The sequence below is a fragment of the Abramis brama genome (genome assembly GCF_963993115.1).
Source record: "Abramis brama genome assembly, contig: SCAFFOLD_43, whole genome shotgun sequence".
Classification (NCBI taxonomy): Eukaryota; Metazoa; Chordata; class Actinopteri; order Cypriniformes; family Leuciscidae; genus Abramis; species Abramis brama.
Window position 1 is genome coordinate 277485 of NW_028156027.1, and position 20182 is coordinate 297666.

Sequence of the window (20182 nt, forward strand, 5' to 3'; positions counted from 1 at the left end):
GGCAGCTGAGCTGGGGGGCTATAAGCAAACCCACACCAGCCCGCCGCCTCTCACCATGGGCAACTCCAGAGTGGTGAAGAGTCCATCCTCTCTCGAGGAGTGTAGTTCCAGAGCCCAAGCTGTGCGTAGAGGTGATCCCGACTATCGCTAGTTCGAACCTCTCAACCTCACGCACAATCTCAGGCTCCTTCTCCGCCAGCGAGGTGACGTTCCATGTCCCTAGAGCTAGTTTCCGTGTCCAGGGATCGGGCTGTCGAGGCCTTCGACTGCCGCCCGATTCTCTAAGCACCGGCCCCTTACGGTCCCTCCTGTAGGTGGTGAGCCCACGGGAAGGCGGCCCCACGTCGCTCCTTCGGGCTGAGCCCGGCCGGACCCCGTGGGGGGAGGCCCGGCCACCAGGCGCTCGCATACGAGCCCCAACCCCAGGCCTGGCTCCAGGGTGGGGCCCCGGCTGCGCCATACCGGGCGACGTCACGGTCCTTTGATTTAATCTCTTCATAAGGGGTTTCTGAACCGCTCTTAGTCTGACCCGTCGCCTAGGACCTGTTTGCCTTGGGAGACCCTACCAGGGGCATATAGCCCCGGACAACATAGCTCCTAGGGTCATTCGGGTACTCAAACCCCTCCACCACGTTAAGGTGGCAGTTCAAGGAGAGGCAAAATGGCAAGCCATTTATGTCTAAAATACTAGAAAAAGTTGTGTCCGCTCAATTGTGCTCTTTCTTGCAAGAAAATTATATCTATGATAAATTTCAGTCAGGATTCAGGCCGCACCATAGCACTGAAACTGCGCTCGTTAAAATTACAAATGATTTACTTCTAGCTTCTGACCAAAGCTGTATCTCAATACTAGTTTTACTCAATCTTAGCGCTGCGTTCAACACTATAGATCACAAAATACTCTTAGATCGACTACAAAACTACACTGGTGTTCATGGACAGGCATTAAGATGGTTTAGATTACTTTAGATTACGTACTTATCAGACCGCTAAATGGTTAATGAAAATAACGTCAATAAACTATGGAGTGCCGCAGGGATCTGTGTTAGGCCCTCTATTATTCTCAATATATATGATGCCACTTGGTAATATTATAAGAAAACATGGAATTAATTTCCACTGTTATGCTGATGACACTCAATTATATATTTCATCAAGATCAGATGAAAACACTAAATTATCTAAATTGACAGAGTGTGTTAAAGATATAAAATACTGGATGATGTGTAATTTTCTGTTATTAAATTCAGATAAAACGGAGGTATTACTTATTGGTCCAAAAAACTGCCCACAACACCTCTTGCAATACAACTTTAATTTAGTAGGATGTCCTGTTACTTTATCCACTACAGTAAAAGACCTGGGTGTTATATTAGACCACAACCTGTCTTTTGAGAATCATATTTCATATGTTACAAGAACAGTCTTTTTCCACCTTAGAAACATTGTTAAGCTACGTAACATGCTATCAGTTTCTGATGCAGAAAAGTTAGTTCATGCATTCATGACCTCGTGACTAGATTACTGTAATGCTTTATTAGCTGGTTGTCCTGCATCCTCAATAAACAAGCTACAGTTAGTCCAAAATGCAGCTGCTAGAGTTCTTACTAGATCAAGGAAATATGATCATATAACACCAATTCTATCATCTCTACACTGGTTACCTATTAAGTCAAGTCAAGTCAAGTCATCTTCATTTATATAGCACTTTTAACAATGGAGATTGTTTCAGAGCAGCTTTACAGAGATAAGCGTATAATTTAATTCATGTCATTAATTCATATTCATTCAGATTCATATCATTAAGTTCCGTATCAATTACAAAGTATTACTACTGACCTATAAAGCCCTAAATGGTTTAGCTCCAGTGTATTTAACGGAACTTCTATCGCCCTACAATCCATTGCGCTCTTTAAGATCACTAAATTCAAGGCTTCTGGTCATTCCTAGGATATCTAAGTCCACTAAAGGAGGAAGGACGTTTTCACATTCACATGCCCTAAATTAATACATGCTTAACTAACTGTATTTTTCTATGTACATTTCTGAAATGTACTTTCTGTAAAGCTGCTTTGAGACTATATGTATTGTGAAAAGTGTTATACAAATAAATTTGAATTGAATTGAATATTTGGATGTTGGAAAATAAATCTTAATTGTACACAATGTTCCTATGTTTTTATCTTTTTTATATATATTTTTTTACTGTGTTCTAGGGGTTTCTTCATTTTAGACTAGTTGACCAGCACACATTATATGCAATGCAATTATATAATGCATGCGTGTCGTCGTCCAAACCGCCCATACAACACCCTCCCCCTCCCCCTCCCCCTCCCCCGTCGTCAGTACACAAACATTTGTTGCAAGGTTGGCAGGTATGCAAACCTACACTGGGACTTTTGTGTAGACCTCATACCTCAATGTACAGATTGATCTCCTGGATGGTGCGCTGAAGGTTCTGCACAGCAGGAAGATGCCGACGAGCGTCCACATTCAAATCTTCCAAAGTAGACACTTGTAGAAGTGAGCAAACTCTGCTTATTACCTTTGACAATAGAAAAAAAAAAAAATAGTCATGGTATTGACATTGGGATGAGCACAAAATAGGTCTGGATAGTGCTGGTCAGTATACCGGTTCATACCGAGTACCGGTGTTTATTTTTGTTATGATATGATTGTTTAACCCACTGAGGTCGACAAACGCGCGGGCGCGTTTTGCTGGATTTTCTCCACATTGTAGCACTATAAACTTAAATTACTCCGTCATTTATGGTCATACAGAAAAAATAAATATAAAAAAAGAATCTGTGATATTTCTACTTTTGTATGTGTCCACTTACAATCAAATCAAAACATTGTGCTTTTGTAAAATAAAGAAAATAAACAGGGTGTGCGTTCTGCCTCCCCGTCGCGGTGAACTTTTTTTCTTGAGCACGTCTATAAACTGAAACAAAACTCAGCCTACCTCAAAAACAAAACACCAAAACACTTTACAAGTCTCTGCTTTTAGACGCGCCTGAGCTTACATTGGATTTACATCAGAAGAAGAAGAACGCGATTTGAAGACAAGAAAGATGTAAGGTAAGAAATTCTTACATATTAGTTTGCTATTGTTGCATACATTTCACATTGCAGTTGAACTGTTGCTAGATATATGGTGAATATTATAATATTTAGACCCGTGTTTACTGTTACTGTGTTTGTGGATATCTGCTCAAACGTAGATATGTATATGTTAACCATAATGTTTTATATTTGAGCGCGATCGCGCTTGAATATTTTGCAGCGCGATCGCGTTTGAATGTATCATATTTTGCAGCGCAATCGCGTTTGAATGTATCATATTTTGCAGCGCGATCGCGTTTGAATGTATCATATTTTGCAGCGCAATCGCGTTTGAATGTATCATATTTTGCAGCGCGATCGCGTTTGAAAAGCAAACGGCTTCATGTTTTTACTATTATCTCATTTCATATCATCATAACGAATGGAAACATTTGAAGTAACATGATAATCAATATATTTTTCTCTAGCTTAGTTGTTACTGAAATCTTTTGGAAGATTTATACTGCTACAGGTTATTGTTATTTTATCCAGCACTGCGCATAGCTTATGCCTACAAGGCACAACAAACCTGGTGTTCATTATATTATATATTGTTCTTGATTCATTTTATTTAAACAGGGACAATGCACAAAATAACATTAACCTTGTATCAAAACAAGGAGAGATGCATTGTGCCAGGTTATAGCACAAGTGCTATTTTCCGCCCGTAGTCCCTTGACAGATCAATAAGACAATAAGACAAAATTTCATAAAAGTAAAATACAAAACATTAAAATATACAATTTTACAACTACAGTCACACTTAATTTTCAATTAAAACTATCATATGCTCAATTGTTTCCCCTTCCTTAAACCAAAACACACACACACACACACTTCATAAATGTGTACAATTTTGTTGTGACAATAACCATGCCTTTGTCAAACTCGAAAAGGTTAGAGGATTTGTACATGTAATAAGGTGTGTGGGGAGAGTATTCCACTGAGTTATGGCCACAAAAGAAAAAGTTGATTTGCCAAAAGAAGTTTTGCGATTGGGAATATTGCACTCTCCTCTAGTGGCTGACCGAGTAGCTCTTTTTTTTTCTGAGTTGAGCGTAATACATTTTTTTAAAGGAGGAGCGACAGCATTATTAATGATTTTAAAAAGTAAGCAAACATTTGAATGCATTATCAAATTTCCAAAATTTAAAATATTATACTTAGTAATTATTTTGCAGTGGTGATATTGACGTGTTTTTTTATCATGAATCTTAAGTGCTGTTTTATATAATGATTCAAGTGGTCTTAAGACTGTCTTACCCGCTTGTGACCAACTTGTCATGCAATACAAAAAATGTGGAACAATCATTGCACTTAAGTAAGTATTTGATGCCTCAATGGTAAGAGAATTTCTTATATATCTGTAATTTATAAGATTAAATTTTAGTGTACTACTCAATCTTTTAACATGTTTTTTAAAACTAAGAGTTGGGTCCAGGGTAACACCCAAATATTTGAATTCATCCACATTTTTAACTGCATGCCCATTTACTAAAACCTCAGGACATTCCTTAAGTTTACATCTATTTTTAAAAAACATGGTTACCGTCTTTTCAGTATTCAAAGTGAGACATGAATTATGTAACCATTCAACAACCTTATGCATTACATTTGTTAATTTTAAAGCAACCTCTGTAGCATTCTTCCCATGAGTGTACAGCACAGTATCATCCGCATACATTATTATATCAATATCATTACATACTAGTGGAAGGTCATTTATATATATACTAAAAAGCAGTGGCCCTAAGATTGACCCTTGCGGGACCCCCATGGTACAGCTTTTCAAGGGGGATAATGTGTTGTTCATTCGCACGCACTGATGTCGTCCACTCAGGTAAGATTTGAACCAGTTTTGTGTATTTATTGAAATATTGTAATGTGCCAATTTGCTTAATAGTATCTCATGATTAACCGTATCGAAAGCCTTGGTTAAATCAAGAAAAACTGCTCCAACCACTCCACCTTGATCTAAATTTGTTTTAATTTGTTCAAGGAAGTAGCAGCATGCTGTTTCAGTTGAGTGTTTTTTCCTGAAACCAAATTGCATTGGGTGTAAAAAGGCATTAGAGTCAAGGTGAGCAATTAGTTGTTCTACTACCAACTTTTCAATGACTTTTGAGATGACCGGAAGGATGCTAATAGGTCGGTAATTGCTAACCTCTTGTTTGTCACCAGATTTATACACCGGGATCACAATAGCAAGCTTTAAGGCACTAGGAAAGATGCTTTCTTTAATAGATTTATTTAATAATTTAGTTAAAGGAACGGTCAAAGATTCTTTATGAGTTTTTAAGAAAGCAGTATCAAGACCATAAATGTCCTTTGCTTTGCTATTAGTTAGTGTTGAAAGTATTTTACTAACCTTTATATCGTTTGTGGGTGTCATAATAAAACCAGCATCACAGACTAAGGAATAATTAAATGTTATTTTAGTAAAATTTTGACCCAGTGTTTCCACGGAATTCAAAAAATAATCATTAAATTCTGTTGCAATAGCTAAGCTATCATTTTGAATATCATTATTTATTTTGAGCTGTATGCTTTCATACTTGGGATTATCCTTGCCAGTTAATTTGTCAATGGTCTTCCATAGTTGTTTACTATTCCCTTTTGCTTCTCTAATGATTTCAAGAAAAAAGGATGCTTTAGCCTTTCTAAGCTGCATTATAACCTTATTTCTCAGACTTTTATAAATTAAATGATCAGTAATTAAACCCGATTTTAAAAACCTTTTTAAAGAGGCATCTCTTTTTTTCATTAGTTGCCAGAGATTACTATTAAACCAAGGCAATCTATGTTTAGCTCTAGGTTTTCTAGTTTTTGTTTCTGTATATCTTGCTATTATATCTTTAAGGGCTGACATTATTTCATTGCATGCTTGCTCACAAGGTTTATTTTCAACAGTGTCCCTCCAATTTGTTTGCTTTATTTCATTCTCAATTTGTATTAACTCTTTCTTTGGAATAAATGACATAGTGAGATTACCTTTCATTGTGGTTTGGTCCCTGTACCTTGATTTAGTCAGTTTCCTAGCAGCTAAAGTAAGATTATGATCTGACAGGCCAGTAACAAGGTTATATATTTTAGTTATCCTTTCTGGTGTATTTGTAAATATTAAATCCAATAATGTTTGGGAAGATTTAGTTATTCGTGTAGGTTTATTTATCTTTTGTACCATATTAAATGTTTTTGCAACATCCTTAAGCTTTTTTCTGCGTGACTTGTCAAGCCAATTTAAATTGAAGTCACCCATAAGTATAACTTCTTGTTGGAAACATTTGTGTGTGTGTGTGTATTCTGTGAATTTTAAAAAGCAATTTTAACCAGAAAAATCTAAAATTTATTCCCAAAATCGTGCAGGCCTTTCTCTTGATATCAGTATGTTCACTTTTTTTTTTCAGGGCCCAGATGCCACTGAGGATTTCAGTGAACATGAACATGGTAAAGTGAAAATCAAACACCTTGGAAATGAAAGGTATGTACAATGTTTTTAGGAATGGCACAAAGGTCTCTGTCTTTGGATCATTGTTTTCAATAAGTGCTTTTTTGGCATTTGTTGTGTGTACCTTTGGACTATGTTGTGTTGTAAATAAATCCAAACAATTTAAAAGCCATTCTTTTTTAAATCTCCTCATTTACAGTATTGTGCAAGGTTGCTCAGAATGACAGGGCCTGATAGCTCCTAACAGGGCTGTTAGGGGAGGGTCTTTGTCTTTCTCAGGTGTGAAAACAATACATATTAATGACCTCCGCATAAAGCTTTTTCACACAAAACACGTCGTAAAAATTTTAAATCAATATATTGTCTTATCTGAATGAGCAGTCAGGGTGATTTTCACATAGTTTTAGAGCAAATATTCTAGGCTACGTGATACAATTTTCAAAAGTCTTGTGAAGAAATAATCAGTATGGGTTTCATGGCCTTATTTCAGTGAGAATTTTTTTTTGTATTTTCACAAACCACGCATAAATGTCATTATCTCAAAACTACAAACCTTTACATACATGCTGCTGATATATTATCGTAGCAGAGTTTGTGCTGAATACAGTGTAATTAGACTTTAGCCATGAAAATATCACAAGTAACAGAAATAACCAGAAATGTCAGAGCATGTCAGAACACCTCCAGGGCCCAGAAAACAGCTCAGACCTCAGAGGGTTAATATACCTCAATACCGGTGTATGTCACTTTAACAATGTTGGGAACACAGCACAACACTGTTTGAGAGGGTCTTTTCACTGTTGCACTGTGTGGTGATGCACAGATGTATGAAGATGGACAGGTTAAACTATAATTAATAGCTGTCAAATTATATTACAGTGTTTCCCATTGATTGGTTCACAATATCAACACTGCCCGGCACAAATTGATTTTCCAGAAGGCTTTGACATTGTTAAATAAACATGAGCTATGCATGTTTCAAAGTCAAGACGCGGCATGGGTGTTTTTACATGAATGTATTTGGAGGGAACTTACTGTCTTTAGAAAAGTTTCCATGTTATTTTCATTCAATCTTTCTTTATCTTTCCTGATAAAGCAGCGTTTATGAGCGCCTCCTGCTGGACCTCTTTGTAAACAGCATCATTTTATGGGGTCTTACAAACCTGTATTAATACTAGTGTGGGATTTTTCTACAATATTCACTCATGACAGTAAAATAGGGCATTCTGAGTCAATCTACTGCAGTGTTTCCTCTCTCAATCAGAAGAAAAAAATAAATAAATACACCGTCATGTACCGTGAAACTGGTATAATTTTGAAAAATACTGTGATATAAATGTTTGGTCATACCGCCCAGCACTAAGGTCTGGATAATTTCCCAAGACACAAACCCTCTTGATGGTCACATGCTCTCCTTCGGCTGCAAGGGCTCTCATGACGTCCTCCGCCAAACTGTTCACTTCGCTTGAGCTCATGGCCTTTCTCTGTCTCCCAACATTGTTTTCATCTTCCAGCAAGGCTTCTGCTGCCCTCATGTTTGCACCATGAACCTCCCTCATCTGGCTGTAGAAGGACTCAAAGAAGACAGGCCCTCTTCCCTCCTTCAGTTTCTTCTCCTCAGCATTGGGCATCTTGGAACCAAGAACTGGGAAGTCACTAGTGGACAGATTACCAGGGGCGATTGAACTTGCCTTGGGCCGAACCACTTGTTCATCCACCACAGGTTTGGACTGAACCTTCTTTGCTTCCTCATCAATCTTCTGTTGTGGTCCTACAAGAATAAAGCCAACAATGTGTATTTAAAGACTTAAAGTTATAGTTCACCCAAAAATGAAAACAACCCCATGATTTACTCACCCTGAAGTCATCCTAGGTGTATGATTGGGCTGCACGATATTGGAAAAAAATTACATTGCGATATTTTTTTCCCAGCGATATATATCGCGATATTGCGAGTCATCAATCCAGGCTAAAGTCAATAATTACCATTCCATGTGATTAATAATTTCACTAATAAGCAAGCTTCATTACAAGTAACAAAAAGGCCACTTAATATTTTATTCCAGAAACATATTTCTAAAATTCGGTGAACGTTCAACACAGGACCTAACGTTCTTCAGGTTCTAGGACCCGAAAAATTATGTTTTCTGTGCTGATTCAGTGACGCGTTCATGTAAACGGCACATAGAACCAGCAAAAGTAATGATTAATAATATGTAAAATATTACAATGAGACATTTTAATTGTTTATTAATAAACAAGTGTTTTCTGTAAAGATGAAGTTGACAATACTGACTCGCGATCTTCGCAGCAATGATCGGGAGAAATGCACTTTTCATACAGATACATTTTTTATTTTCTGTTTAAAAGTAGAGATTTCTGTAGATAATAGTTATATTTAAATTTTTTTATTATTATTATTATTTAGGTGTGTGAGGTGAGTAGGCTACCTTTTATGCTGAGTTTCGGTTCATGGATGATAGCTTAATCTCCAGTTCAGGCGCTGGCTGCTATATTTAATTTTTATTTATTAAATCCAGGAAATTGGATAATGAAATACTGATTAAAATTAAGATACAATTAATACAAAACGAAATTCGTTTTAATGAAAGGCTTTGTGCTTTCTGAGGTCTCTGTGAAAGTTTTAAAGCAGTCTTTTAGTGCCGCTTTCATAACAGTCGCGTCCGTAATGTCACGTAACATTGTTTTTTCCTCATAAATGCGAACAAAATAAATGACTTTTTAAAAAAAGACAACCATCCACAACTTTATAACACTCCAGCAAAGTAGCCTACCTCTTTTTGGTCAACATCCTCCTTTTTGTAGGCGAAATAGGCTAGTCCCAAATAGCTGATTTTGACTTTTTTGCTGCGGATCCTCTTCATCGCACATTTTTAGCTATAGGATTGCCAGTGAATGTTGGCTGTGAGCGGTGAGCGCGGTGAGCTGTGGCACAGCGAACCAATCACTGTGCAGGCACGCGGAACGCATATGTCACCCCAGCAAAAAGCCATACAACAAACTCGTGTTTACTGTGTGCTACCCTGGTGCTACCGTTCTCTTAATACACTATGGGTGCTACTAACGTTACCCTTCACATCGCATGTTCCAGCGATGTGACTATCGCTCATTCGCACATCGTGATGTCGATGTTAAAACAGAATATCGTTCAGCCCTAGTGTATGACATTCTTCTTCAGACGAATAAAATCGAAGTTGTATTAAAAAATGTCCTGTCTCTTCCAAGCTTTACAATAGGAGTGAATGGGCATCATTTTTCATCATTTTTTTAAGTCCATTCAAGTGCATCTATCCATCATAAAAGTGCTTCTATCCATCATTAAAGTGCTTCTATCCATCATAAAAGTGCATCTATCCATCATTAAAGTGCTTCTATCCATCATAAAAGTACATCTATCCATCTATCCATTATAAAAGTGCATCTATCCATTATAAAAGTGCATCTATCCATCTATCCATTATAAAAGTGCATCTATCCATCATAAAAGTGCATCTATCCATTATAAAAGTACATCTATCCATCATTAAAGTGCATCTGTCCATTATAAAAGTGAATCTATCCATCATTAAAGTGCTTCTATCCATCATAAAAGTGCTTCTATCCATCATTAAAGTGCTTCTACCCATCATAAAAATGCATCTGTCCATCATAAAAGTGAATCTGTCCATTATAAAAGTGAATCTATCCATCATTAAAGTGCTTCTATCCATCATAAAAGTGCATCTGTCCATCATAAAAGTGAATCTGTCCATTATAAAAGTGCTTTTATCCATCATTAAAGTGCTTCTGTCCATCATAAAAGTGCATCTGTCCATCATAAAAGTGCATCTATCATCATAAAAGTGAATCTGTCCATTATAAAAGTGAATCTATCCATCATTAAAGTGCTTCTATCCATCATAAAAGTGCATCTGTCCATCATAAAAGTGAATCTGTCCATTATAAAAGTGCTTCTATCAATCATTAAAGTGCATCTGTCCATCGTAAAAGTGCATTTATCCATCATAAAAGTGCATCTATCCATCATAAAAGTGCATCTATCCATCATAAAAGTGCATCTATTCATCATTAAAGTGCATCTACCCATTATAAAATTGCATCTATCTATCATAAAAGTGCATCTATCCATGATAAAAGTGCATCTATCCATCATAAAAGTGTATCTGTCCATCATGAAAGTGCATCTGTCCATTATAAAAGTGAATCTATATCCATCATAAAAGTGCATCTGTCCATTATAAAAGTGAATCTGTCCATTTTAAAAGTGCATCTATCCATCATAAAAGTGCATCTGTCCATTATAAAAGTGAATCTATATCCATCATTAAAGTGCATCTATCCATCATAAAAGTGCATCTATTCATCATAAAAGTGCATCTACCCATTATAAAATTGCATCTATCTATCATAAAAGTGCATCTATCCATGATAAAAGTGCATCTATCCATCATAAAAGTGTATCTGTCCATCATGAAAGTGCATCTGTCCATTATAAAAGTGAATCTATATCCATCATAAAAGTGCATCTGTCCATTATAAAAGTGAATCTGTCCATTATAAAAGTGCATCTATCCATCATAAAAGTGCATCTGTCCATTATAAAAGTGAATCTATATCCATCATTAAAGTGCATCTATCCATGATAAAAGTGCATCTATCCATCATAAAAGTGTATCTGTCCATCATGAAAGTGCATCTGTCCATTATAAAAGTGAATCTATATCCATCATAAAAGTGCATCTGTCCATTATAAAAGTGAATCTGTCCATTATAAAAGTGCTTCTATCTATCATAAAAGTGCATCTATCCATTATAAAAGTACATCTATCCATCATAAAAGTGCATCTGTCCATTATAAAAGTGAATCTATCCATCATAAAAGTGCATCTATCATCATAAAAGTGCATCTATCATTATAAAAGTGCATCTATCCATGATAAAAGTGCATCTATCCATCATAAAAGTGTATCTGTCCATCATGAAAGTGCATCTGTCCATTATAAAAGTGAATCTATATCCATCATAAAAGTGCATCTGTCCATCATAAAAGTGCATCTATCCATTATAAAAGTACATCTATCCATCATAAAAGTGCATCTGTCCATTATAAAAGTACATCTATCCATCATAAAAGTGCATCTATCATCATAAAAGTGCATCTATCATTATAAAAGTGCATTTATCCATCATAAAAGTGCATCTGTAGAATTATAAAAGTGAATCTGTCCATTATAAAAGTGCTTCTATCCATCATAAAAGTGCATCTATCCATCATAAAAGTGCATCTATCCATCATAAAAGTACATCTATCCATCATTAAAGTGCTTCTATCCATCATAAAAGTGCATCTGTCCATTATAAAAGTGAATCTATCCATTATAAAAGTGCTTCTATCATCATTAAAGTGCATCTGTCCATCATAAAAGTGAATCTGTCCATTATAAAAGTGAATCTATCCATCATTAAAGCGCTTCTATCCATCATAAAAGTGCATCTGTCCATCATAAAAGTGAATCTGTCCATTATAAAAGTGCTTTTATCCATCATAAAAGTGCATCTGTCCATCGTAAAAGTGCATTTATCCATCATAAAAGTGCATCTATCCATCATAAAAGTGCATCTATCCATCATAAAAGTGCATCTGTCCATTATAAAAGTGAATCTATATCCATCATTAAAGTGCATCTATCCATTATAAAATTGCATCTATCTATCATAAAAGTGCATCTATCCATGATAAAAGTGCATCTATCCATCATAAAAGTGTATCTGTCCATCATAAAAGTGCATCTGTCCATTATAAAAGTGAATCTATATCCATCATTAAAGTGCATCTATCCATCATAAAAGTGCATCTATTCATCATAAAAGTGCATCTGTCCATTATAAAAGTGAATCTGTCCATTATAAAAGTGCATTTATCCATCATAAAAGTGCATCTGTAGAATTATAAAAGTGAATCTGTCCATTATAAAAGTGCTTTATCCATCATAAAAGTGCATCTATCCATCATAAAAGTGCATCTATCCATCATAAATGTGCATCTATCCATCATAAAAGTGAATCTGTCCATCATAAAAGTACATCTATCATTATAAAAGTGAATCTGTCCATTATAAAAGTGAATCTATCCATCATAAAAGTACATCTATCCATTATAAAAGTACATCTATCATCATAAAAGTGAATCTGTCCATTATAAAAGTGAATCTATCCATCATTAAAGTGCTTCTATCCATCATAAAAGTGCATCTGTCCATCATAAAAGTGAATCTGTCCATTATAAAAGTGCTTCTATCCATCATAAAAGTGCATCTGTCCATTATAAAAGTGAATCTATATCCATCATTAAAGTGCATCTATCCATCATAAAAGTGCATATATTCATCATAAAAGTGCATCTATCCATCATAAAAGTGCATCTGTCCATTATAAAAGTGAATCTATATCCATCATTAAAGTGCATCTATCCATCATAAAAGTGAATCTATCCATCATAAAAGTGCATCTATCCATCATAAAAGTGCATCTGTCCATTATAAAAGTGAATCTGTCCATTATAAAAGTGCTTCTATCCATCATAAAAGTGCATCTATCCATTATAAAAGTACATCTATCCATCATAAAAGTGCATCTGTCCATTATAAAAGTGAATCTACCCATCATAAAAGTGCATCTATCCATTATAAAATTGCATCTATCTATCATAAAAGTACATCTATCCATGATAAAAGTGCATCTATCCATCATAAAAGTGTATCTGTCCATCATAAAAGTGCATCTGTCCATTATAAAAGTGAATCTATATCCATCATTTTAAGTGCATCTATCCATCATAAAAGTGCATCTATCCATCATAAAAGTGCATCTGTCCATCATAAAAGTGCATCTGTCCATCATAAATGTGCATCTATCCATCATAAAAATGCATCTGTCCATCATAAAAGTGAATCTATCCATCATAAAGTCCATCTGTCCATCATAAAAGTGCATCTGTCCATTATAAAAGTGAATCTATCCATCATTAAAGTGAATCTATCCATCATAAAGTGCATCTGTCTATCAAAAAAGTGCATCTATCCATCATTAAAGTCCATCTATCATCATAAAGTGCATCTATCCATCATAAAAGTGCATCTATCCATCATAAAAGTGCATCTATCCATGATAAAAGTGCATCTGTCCATCATAAAAGTGCATCTATCCATCATAAAAGTGCATCTATCCATCATAAAATCCATCATAAAAGTGCATCTATCCATGATAAAAGTGCATCTGTCCATCATAAAAGTGCATCCATCCATCATAAAAGTGCATCTATCCATGATAAAAGTGCATCTGTCCATCATAAAAGTGCATCTATCCATCATTAAAGTGCATCTATCCATCATAAAAGTGCATCTATCCATGATCAAAGTGCATCTATCCATCATAAAAGTGCATCAGTCCATCATAAAAGTGCATCTATCCATCATTAAAGTGCATCTATCCATCATAAAAGTGCATCTGTCCATCATAAAGTGCTCCACACGGCTCTGCAGGGGTTAATAAAGGCCTTCTGAAGCGAAGCGATGCGTTCATGAAAGAAAAATGTCCATATTTAAAACTTTTAAAAGTTATTTAAAACCATGTTTAAAAAGTCGACTTATGCCAAAAGAGAAACACTAGAACTTGACGCACAACATAATAACGGCAATTGACGCCTCTCGCAGTTCAAACACACAGGGCTGGGCAACTGCGTTCGTCATTACGTTGTTCGTCAAGTTCTAGTGTTACTCTTTTAGCGCAAGTCGACTTGTGTGCGTCCGTCTGCCGGAAGCTAGATATTTTAGTTGATGAATTTTTAAATATGGATATTTTTCTTGCATGAATGCATCGCTTCACTTCAGAGGGCCTTTATTAACCCCCCCACAGAGCAGTTTGGGACACTTTTATGATGGATAGATGCACTTTTATCATGGATGGATGCACCTGAATGGACTTAAAAAAAAAATGGTGCCTATTCACTCCCATTATAAAGCTTGGAAGAGCCAGGACATTTTTGAATATAACTCTGATTGTATGCATCTGAAAGAACATCTAGGAGGTGGATGACTTCAGGGTGAGTAAATCATGGGGTCATTTTCATTTTTGGGTGAACTATCCTTTTAAGAACAAGGAACTGTTTATGTACCTGTCTATATAACTGTATATACTCTTACTGTCAAGGCACTTTGCTCCTGTTTGTTTATCATCTACAACTGGACAAACGGAGTAGGTTTTTAACGGCAGTGCAGACCAAAATAAGAGGGAGCAGCCATTCTCCAGTTCACTAATGGAGTTGCTTGCAGCTGGATATTTTCTTATAACCTCTTTAACTTTATCTATCAGATCCTCTTATCTATCAGATCCTCCCATTTCACTACCTCTTTGAGCAAAGTCAGCTCCCAAATAACTTCAGGGTTTCTGCACACTTTCTGCACACAAGTCAAATTTAAGGCTTTTTAAGACCTTTTTAAGACCCTTTAAGACCTGAAGAAATCAAAATTAATACCATGCATTAGGGGTGTGCAACATTGACAAAATAAGTCTCAATATTTTCAAAGTTTTGTTGATAATAATTAGATAATATTTTGCTGATTGTGTTTCTGTGCTTGGTGCCATGGCTGGTTTAGGCCTGTTGTTGACTGCTGACTGACGAAGATATTCATATTTTTCATATTCTATGCAGTGGTCAGTTCACAGCAGTGACAGAAATGAACCTTTTTTAATTAAGGGGTAATATTTGCCATCTTAAATTGATTTCCAGGGGCATTTTCACATATAAATGGACATTTTGAATTTGTAGATGTATGCATCACCTTTCATGTCAAATTCTAACATTCAAATTAAATTCTATTAGAATAATTAAATAATACCACTGATAACAGTCAAATGAAATCATTAAATCAAAGTCCATCTTTGCAGTGCAGAGGTGACACAGAAATGGCATCAGATCTGGTAACACTACATTTACAATTGCATAAATAAAGCTATGAGATTGCTAAATATGAACTGATTTCTAATTTTAATGCTCTAATTACAGTGTAGGCTTCTTTAAATGTGAAACTAAAACTGCCAGTAGGTGGCGGCAAGTCACTGTCTTAATAAGTGAGTTGAGGGAGTCATTCATTCCACCGATTTGTTCAAACGGCTGATTCATGGGAAAGAAGCAAGTGATTGTTCATTGAATCATTGAAAAATATTGATTTCATTAAATGAAATCAATGACGCTGTTACACTGCACAACGAAGCGCTTACTGTATTTATATACCTCATGTTTGCATTGGTGAAATCATCAGTGAGAGTGCAGAAACTGCGTTGCAATGATAAGATCTTTTTTAACGCGATCAACAGACTGTCATCTGCTCAGTGCTCATCACTGCAACCTTTTATGTGATTGAAATAGATCTAAATACTTAAAAAACTTCTCACGATTCGTTAATCCCGATAGCTGTAATAGTAAAAATGTATAATAGCTGTAATAGTAAAAGTTTTCCAGATAGTTCTACATGTAATGCCAGATATTTCATATGCAAGGCAAGCATGTCAGCCAATCACAGCAGAGGGCGTTTACACTGAAGTCTCACAGCAGCCAATAGAATAGAATAGAATAGAATAGAATGAGGCATTTATATAGGGGATCTCTCCTCAACCACCACCAGTGTGAGCATCCACTTGGATGATGCGACGGCAGCCACAGTACAACGGCGCCAGTGCGCTCACCACACACCAGCTATAGGTGGAGAGAGGAGAGAGGAGAGAGAGAGTGATAGAGCCAATTCAATGTAAGGGGATTATTAGGAGGCCATGATTGGTAAGGGCCAAAGGGTGGAATGTGGCCAGGACACCGGGGTTACACCCCTACTCTTTACGAGAAATGCCATGGGATTTTTAATGACCACAGAGAGTCAGGACCTTGGTTTTACGTCTCATCCGAAGGACGGTGCTCTTTGACAGTATAGTGTCCCCGTCACTACACTGGGGCGTTAGGACCCACACAGACCACAGGGTGAGTGCCCCCTGCTGGCCTCACTAACACCTCTTCCAGCAGCAACCTGGTTTTCTCAGGAGGTCTCCCATCCAGGTACTAACCAGACTCAGCCCTGCTTAGCTTTAGTGGGCAACCAGTCTTGGGCTACAGGGTGATATGGCTGCTGGCTATATCAAATCACTAAAAGCCAATCACAGCAGAGGGCGTTTACATTGAAGTCTCACAGCAGACACGCCCCTTCAAACAGAGCGTTCTATTCAGGGGATGAAATCAGGCTAGGAAATATGCCTTTTATTTCTAAATTATAACAATTTTTGATCTAAAAAACATACTAACATTATAAGGGCACCCCAGGAAACATTATAAAATAATAAAATAATCCATGGAATGGGACCTTTAAACGCTCGTTTTTTGGGGTCGACAGCTTATAAACACTTATTTCTGTTGTTTTTTTTAGCTTGTTTGCAGTACACCTTGTCACATAGCAGCTTTTAGACATCGTTTTGTTTTTGTTACAAGTCATAAATAACAAGGAGGCAGCTTCACACAATACAAAGTCAATATAGACGTTTGGACTGATGACGGTGTGAGCTTGGCCTGAATGTGATCTGTCTCTATTGGTCGGTGTGATGATGATGTATAGGTGGGTGTGCCTCTTTGAGGTGTGAATCTCTGGTTAATTTCTTCTGTTCAGACGCGAGTAAAAACATGAACACACTGAACAGCCGCTTTATAGTAGAAACCGAAGCTGTGACTCTAACTGAAAGACTCTGATATTGTTGTTCATGTTTAATACTGTAACGCATCTACTGTATAAAGTGCTGTCTGAGTAAACGTGACGAGACAGTAGAGTTTGTATATAAACATTTCCACATCTCTATGAACAGATGCTTTCTGAACTGCTGTTTTCTCATTTCTGTTGTGTGTTTATTGTGTTATTGAGAGGAAAGTGCAGCACATATTGACGTATTCATCTAAATGCCGTTGGATGTTCACTTTTAAACCCTAAGTGGAGGACAAAAACATGACTTTGCTGTGAGTACATCAGGGCCTTAACCTTAGAGGGTGCTAAAACTCGAAAGGAGAATAAGATGACTAATGAGGTGATGAAGTGGACACCTTCAGTGGGGAGCATCTCTGTTGCTCTCTCTTCCGTAGCTTCCTTTGCCTCTACTTTTATCTGAGGTTTCTCTTTATCTACCAGGTCTTGAGGCGCGTCCAAGGAGCCACAGCATATAGCAAGCTGGAATAGGGCTCTAGCTAGCCTGTCTCTCATTACACATGTCAGGAATGCCTGAATATCCTGAGGACACACACAAAAAAACAAGCACAATCAGTCGTTTCCATAACACGTTATAAAGTAGAAACATTCATGTTCTTAGTCGGATTCAATTACAGGGTTCCCACGCCTCGGTTAACTTCAAATTCAAGGAGCTTTCAAGGACTTTCCAGGTCCAATACCCTCAAACTCAAGGACTTAATGTGGGACACATTTCAAGTAAGAGCAAGGTTACATCGTGTTACCCTGTAAGATACATTGTTACAGTTTTGCACGCGTGAACGTCATGGCAACGTACAACACAAAGTACCTCACGCAGCAAACACTTAACGTAACACGTAAACGCGCGTGACTAACGTAAATGCGCAAGCTAGTGCGCATAGACCACGAAGTGTTGGCGGAATAACACATTAGCGGATCGGAGGGAATCATATGGAAGCACTTTCAAGGGCCTGTATCTGTGTGTGTTTACTTTCAAAAACTTTCCAAGGACATTAATTTTTTTTATTTTTTTTTATTCACAAACCTTCAAGGATTTCAAGGACCTGTGGGAACCCTGCAATTAATCAAACCATAGCAGAAATGGCATGAATAAGTTCAAGGATATGTACAAAGAATGGCTTAAAGTGAATGAAGAGGGAAAGGTCAATCAAAAGAGCAACTGCATGAGGACCATAAAGACTCAATGGTTATGATGCAAGTCGTTGGAGAAACATTTCTGTGTGGGATTAGCAGATGATGAGCATGACATCACATTAATGAGGAAAGCAACCGATCCCTCTCCGACTCTCATCGTTAAACCCATTTACATCCTTAAACAGCTGAAAGGAATTACCACTGCAATTACCAGGAATGAAGCATGAAGTAAAAGAATAGTTCACCCAAAATTCTAATTCTACATCATCCACACACTTTTTGAAGCTTGAAAGCTTCAGTTCCAGTCGTAATTAAAAACACCAAACAAATAAAATCTCCTTTTGGGTTTTGGTAAGTAGAAAGTATGTGATTCTGGTTTGGAACAAAACGAGAAAGACATACCTGCTAACCTTCAATAAATGTTATGAGTACTACAACCCCCCCACCCCGGTGTGTGCGCAAGAACCTGACAGCCCACCGCCAATGTACACTCCACTGTTGCACACACACCTGTGAGAAACCTATGATATACCGAACACTATAATACATATTATACACATAATATACTTTCACCAATTAAGATTTATTAGTTACTCCATAACCATATACAAGTAGACCATAAATGTTATACAATTACTGCAATCACTCCAAACATTTTGTACAGGAGGCATAGCCCATGGAAACTTCTTCCACCTGAAAATCTCGTCAGAAATAGAAGTAAACTGAGGACATTCTTTGTAAATAAATAAATCAAAACATTAAATAAATGTGCAAAACCAGCAGTTATTAATATCAAAATCAGTTTTCTAAAAACAAAAACAAAATTATAATTTACCATGCATAGTGTTTAAACTTTTGCATCGTTTAACTTGTTAAAGGTTGCAGATGTGGCTTTTTTAAGTAGTGCGTCAGTGAAAGTCTCTTTGTAACAAATGCTGCCTTTGAAGGCAATCATGACTTTTCTTGTCACCAGAGAACTAAGCATCTCTGTGCTCAGGCTAGCACGACATTGTGTTTTGTTTTTAGTGACCAAGCTGAAAATCCTTTCACAGTCTGCATTGCTGTGAAAAATCACACACACCCCAAGCATAACTGTGGAGAGGTTTGCAAAAAGTTTCTTCCCTCCTGATTCCATCACACCTAATTCTCTCCAAGCTTCATCAGCCCGTTTGGTAAGAAAACCATCATTCAAGGTGGAGGACTGAAAGAGCCGAAACTCCTCCTCCACTTCATCCACTGCAACACCATTTCCCAAGAAGCAGGGGAACCTGTCTATGAAGTATGTCAGTGAGGAGAATTTAGCTGTTTGCCGTCCGTCGAAAGCATTTTTTGCAACTGTAGCTCCAATATCTGCAGCAATATGGGCACACATGGCTCTTCTTTCTGCAGGTTCTGATTTGCGGTTTCAAATAAAGGTATAGCTCTCTTTAAAAAAAGAGCATACAGCTTGGATACAACCTCTGTGGTTTTGTGACCTCTGTTTTTTCTATCTTCTTTTCCTTTTCTGTTTTCTTTTTGGACAGATCCCTCTGTTTTTTGCCCATTTCTTTTTGTTTAAAAACAAATTGGTTTAAGTCAAACCCCTTAGGTGGTTAAGCTGACTGCTGTGTAGTGCTTGGTCCTGCCGGCAGCTGTTTGGTTGTAGGTCCTGTCTGCTGTCGTTTTGGTGTAGGCCCTGCCT

General features: G+C 36.9%; 1 protein-coding gene across 1 annotated transcript in view; it reads right to left on the bottom strand.

Moving 5' to 3' along the window:
* LOC311077155 (uncharacterized protein) overlaps positions 1 to 20182 on the bottom strand; it is a gene marked incomplete at its 5' end in the record, with an annotated part of 138022 nt that overhangs the window by 104268 nt on the left and 13572 nt on the right. The window contains one exon of the mRNA XM_084138963.1: positions 17706 to 17889. Coding sequence (XP_083995089.1) covers positions 17706 to 17889 — 184 coding nt within the window. The remainder of the gene's footprint in view (positions 1 to 17705; positions 17890 to 20182) is intronic.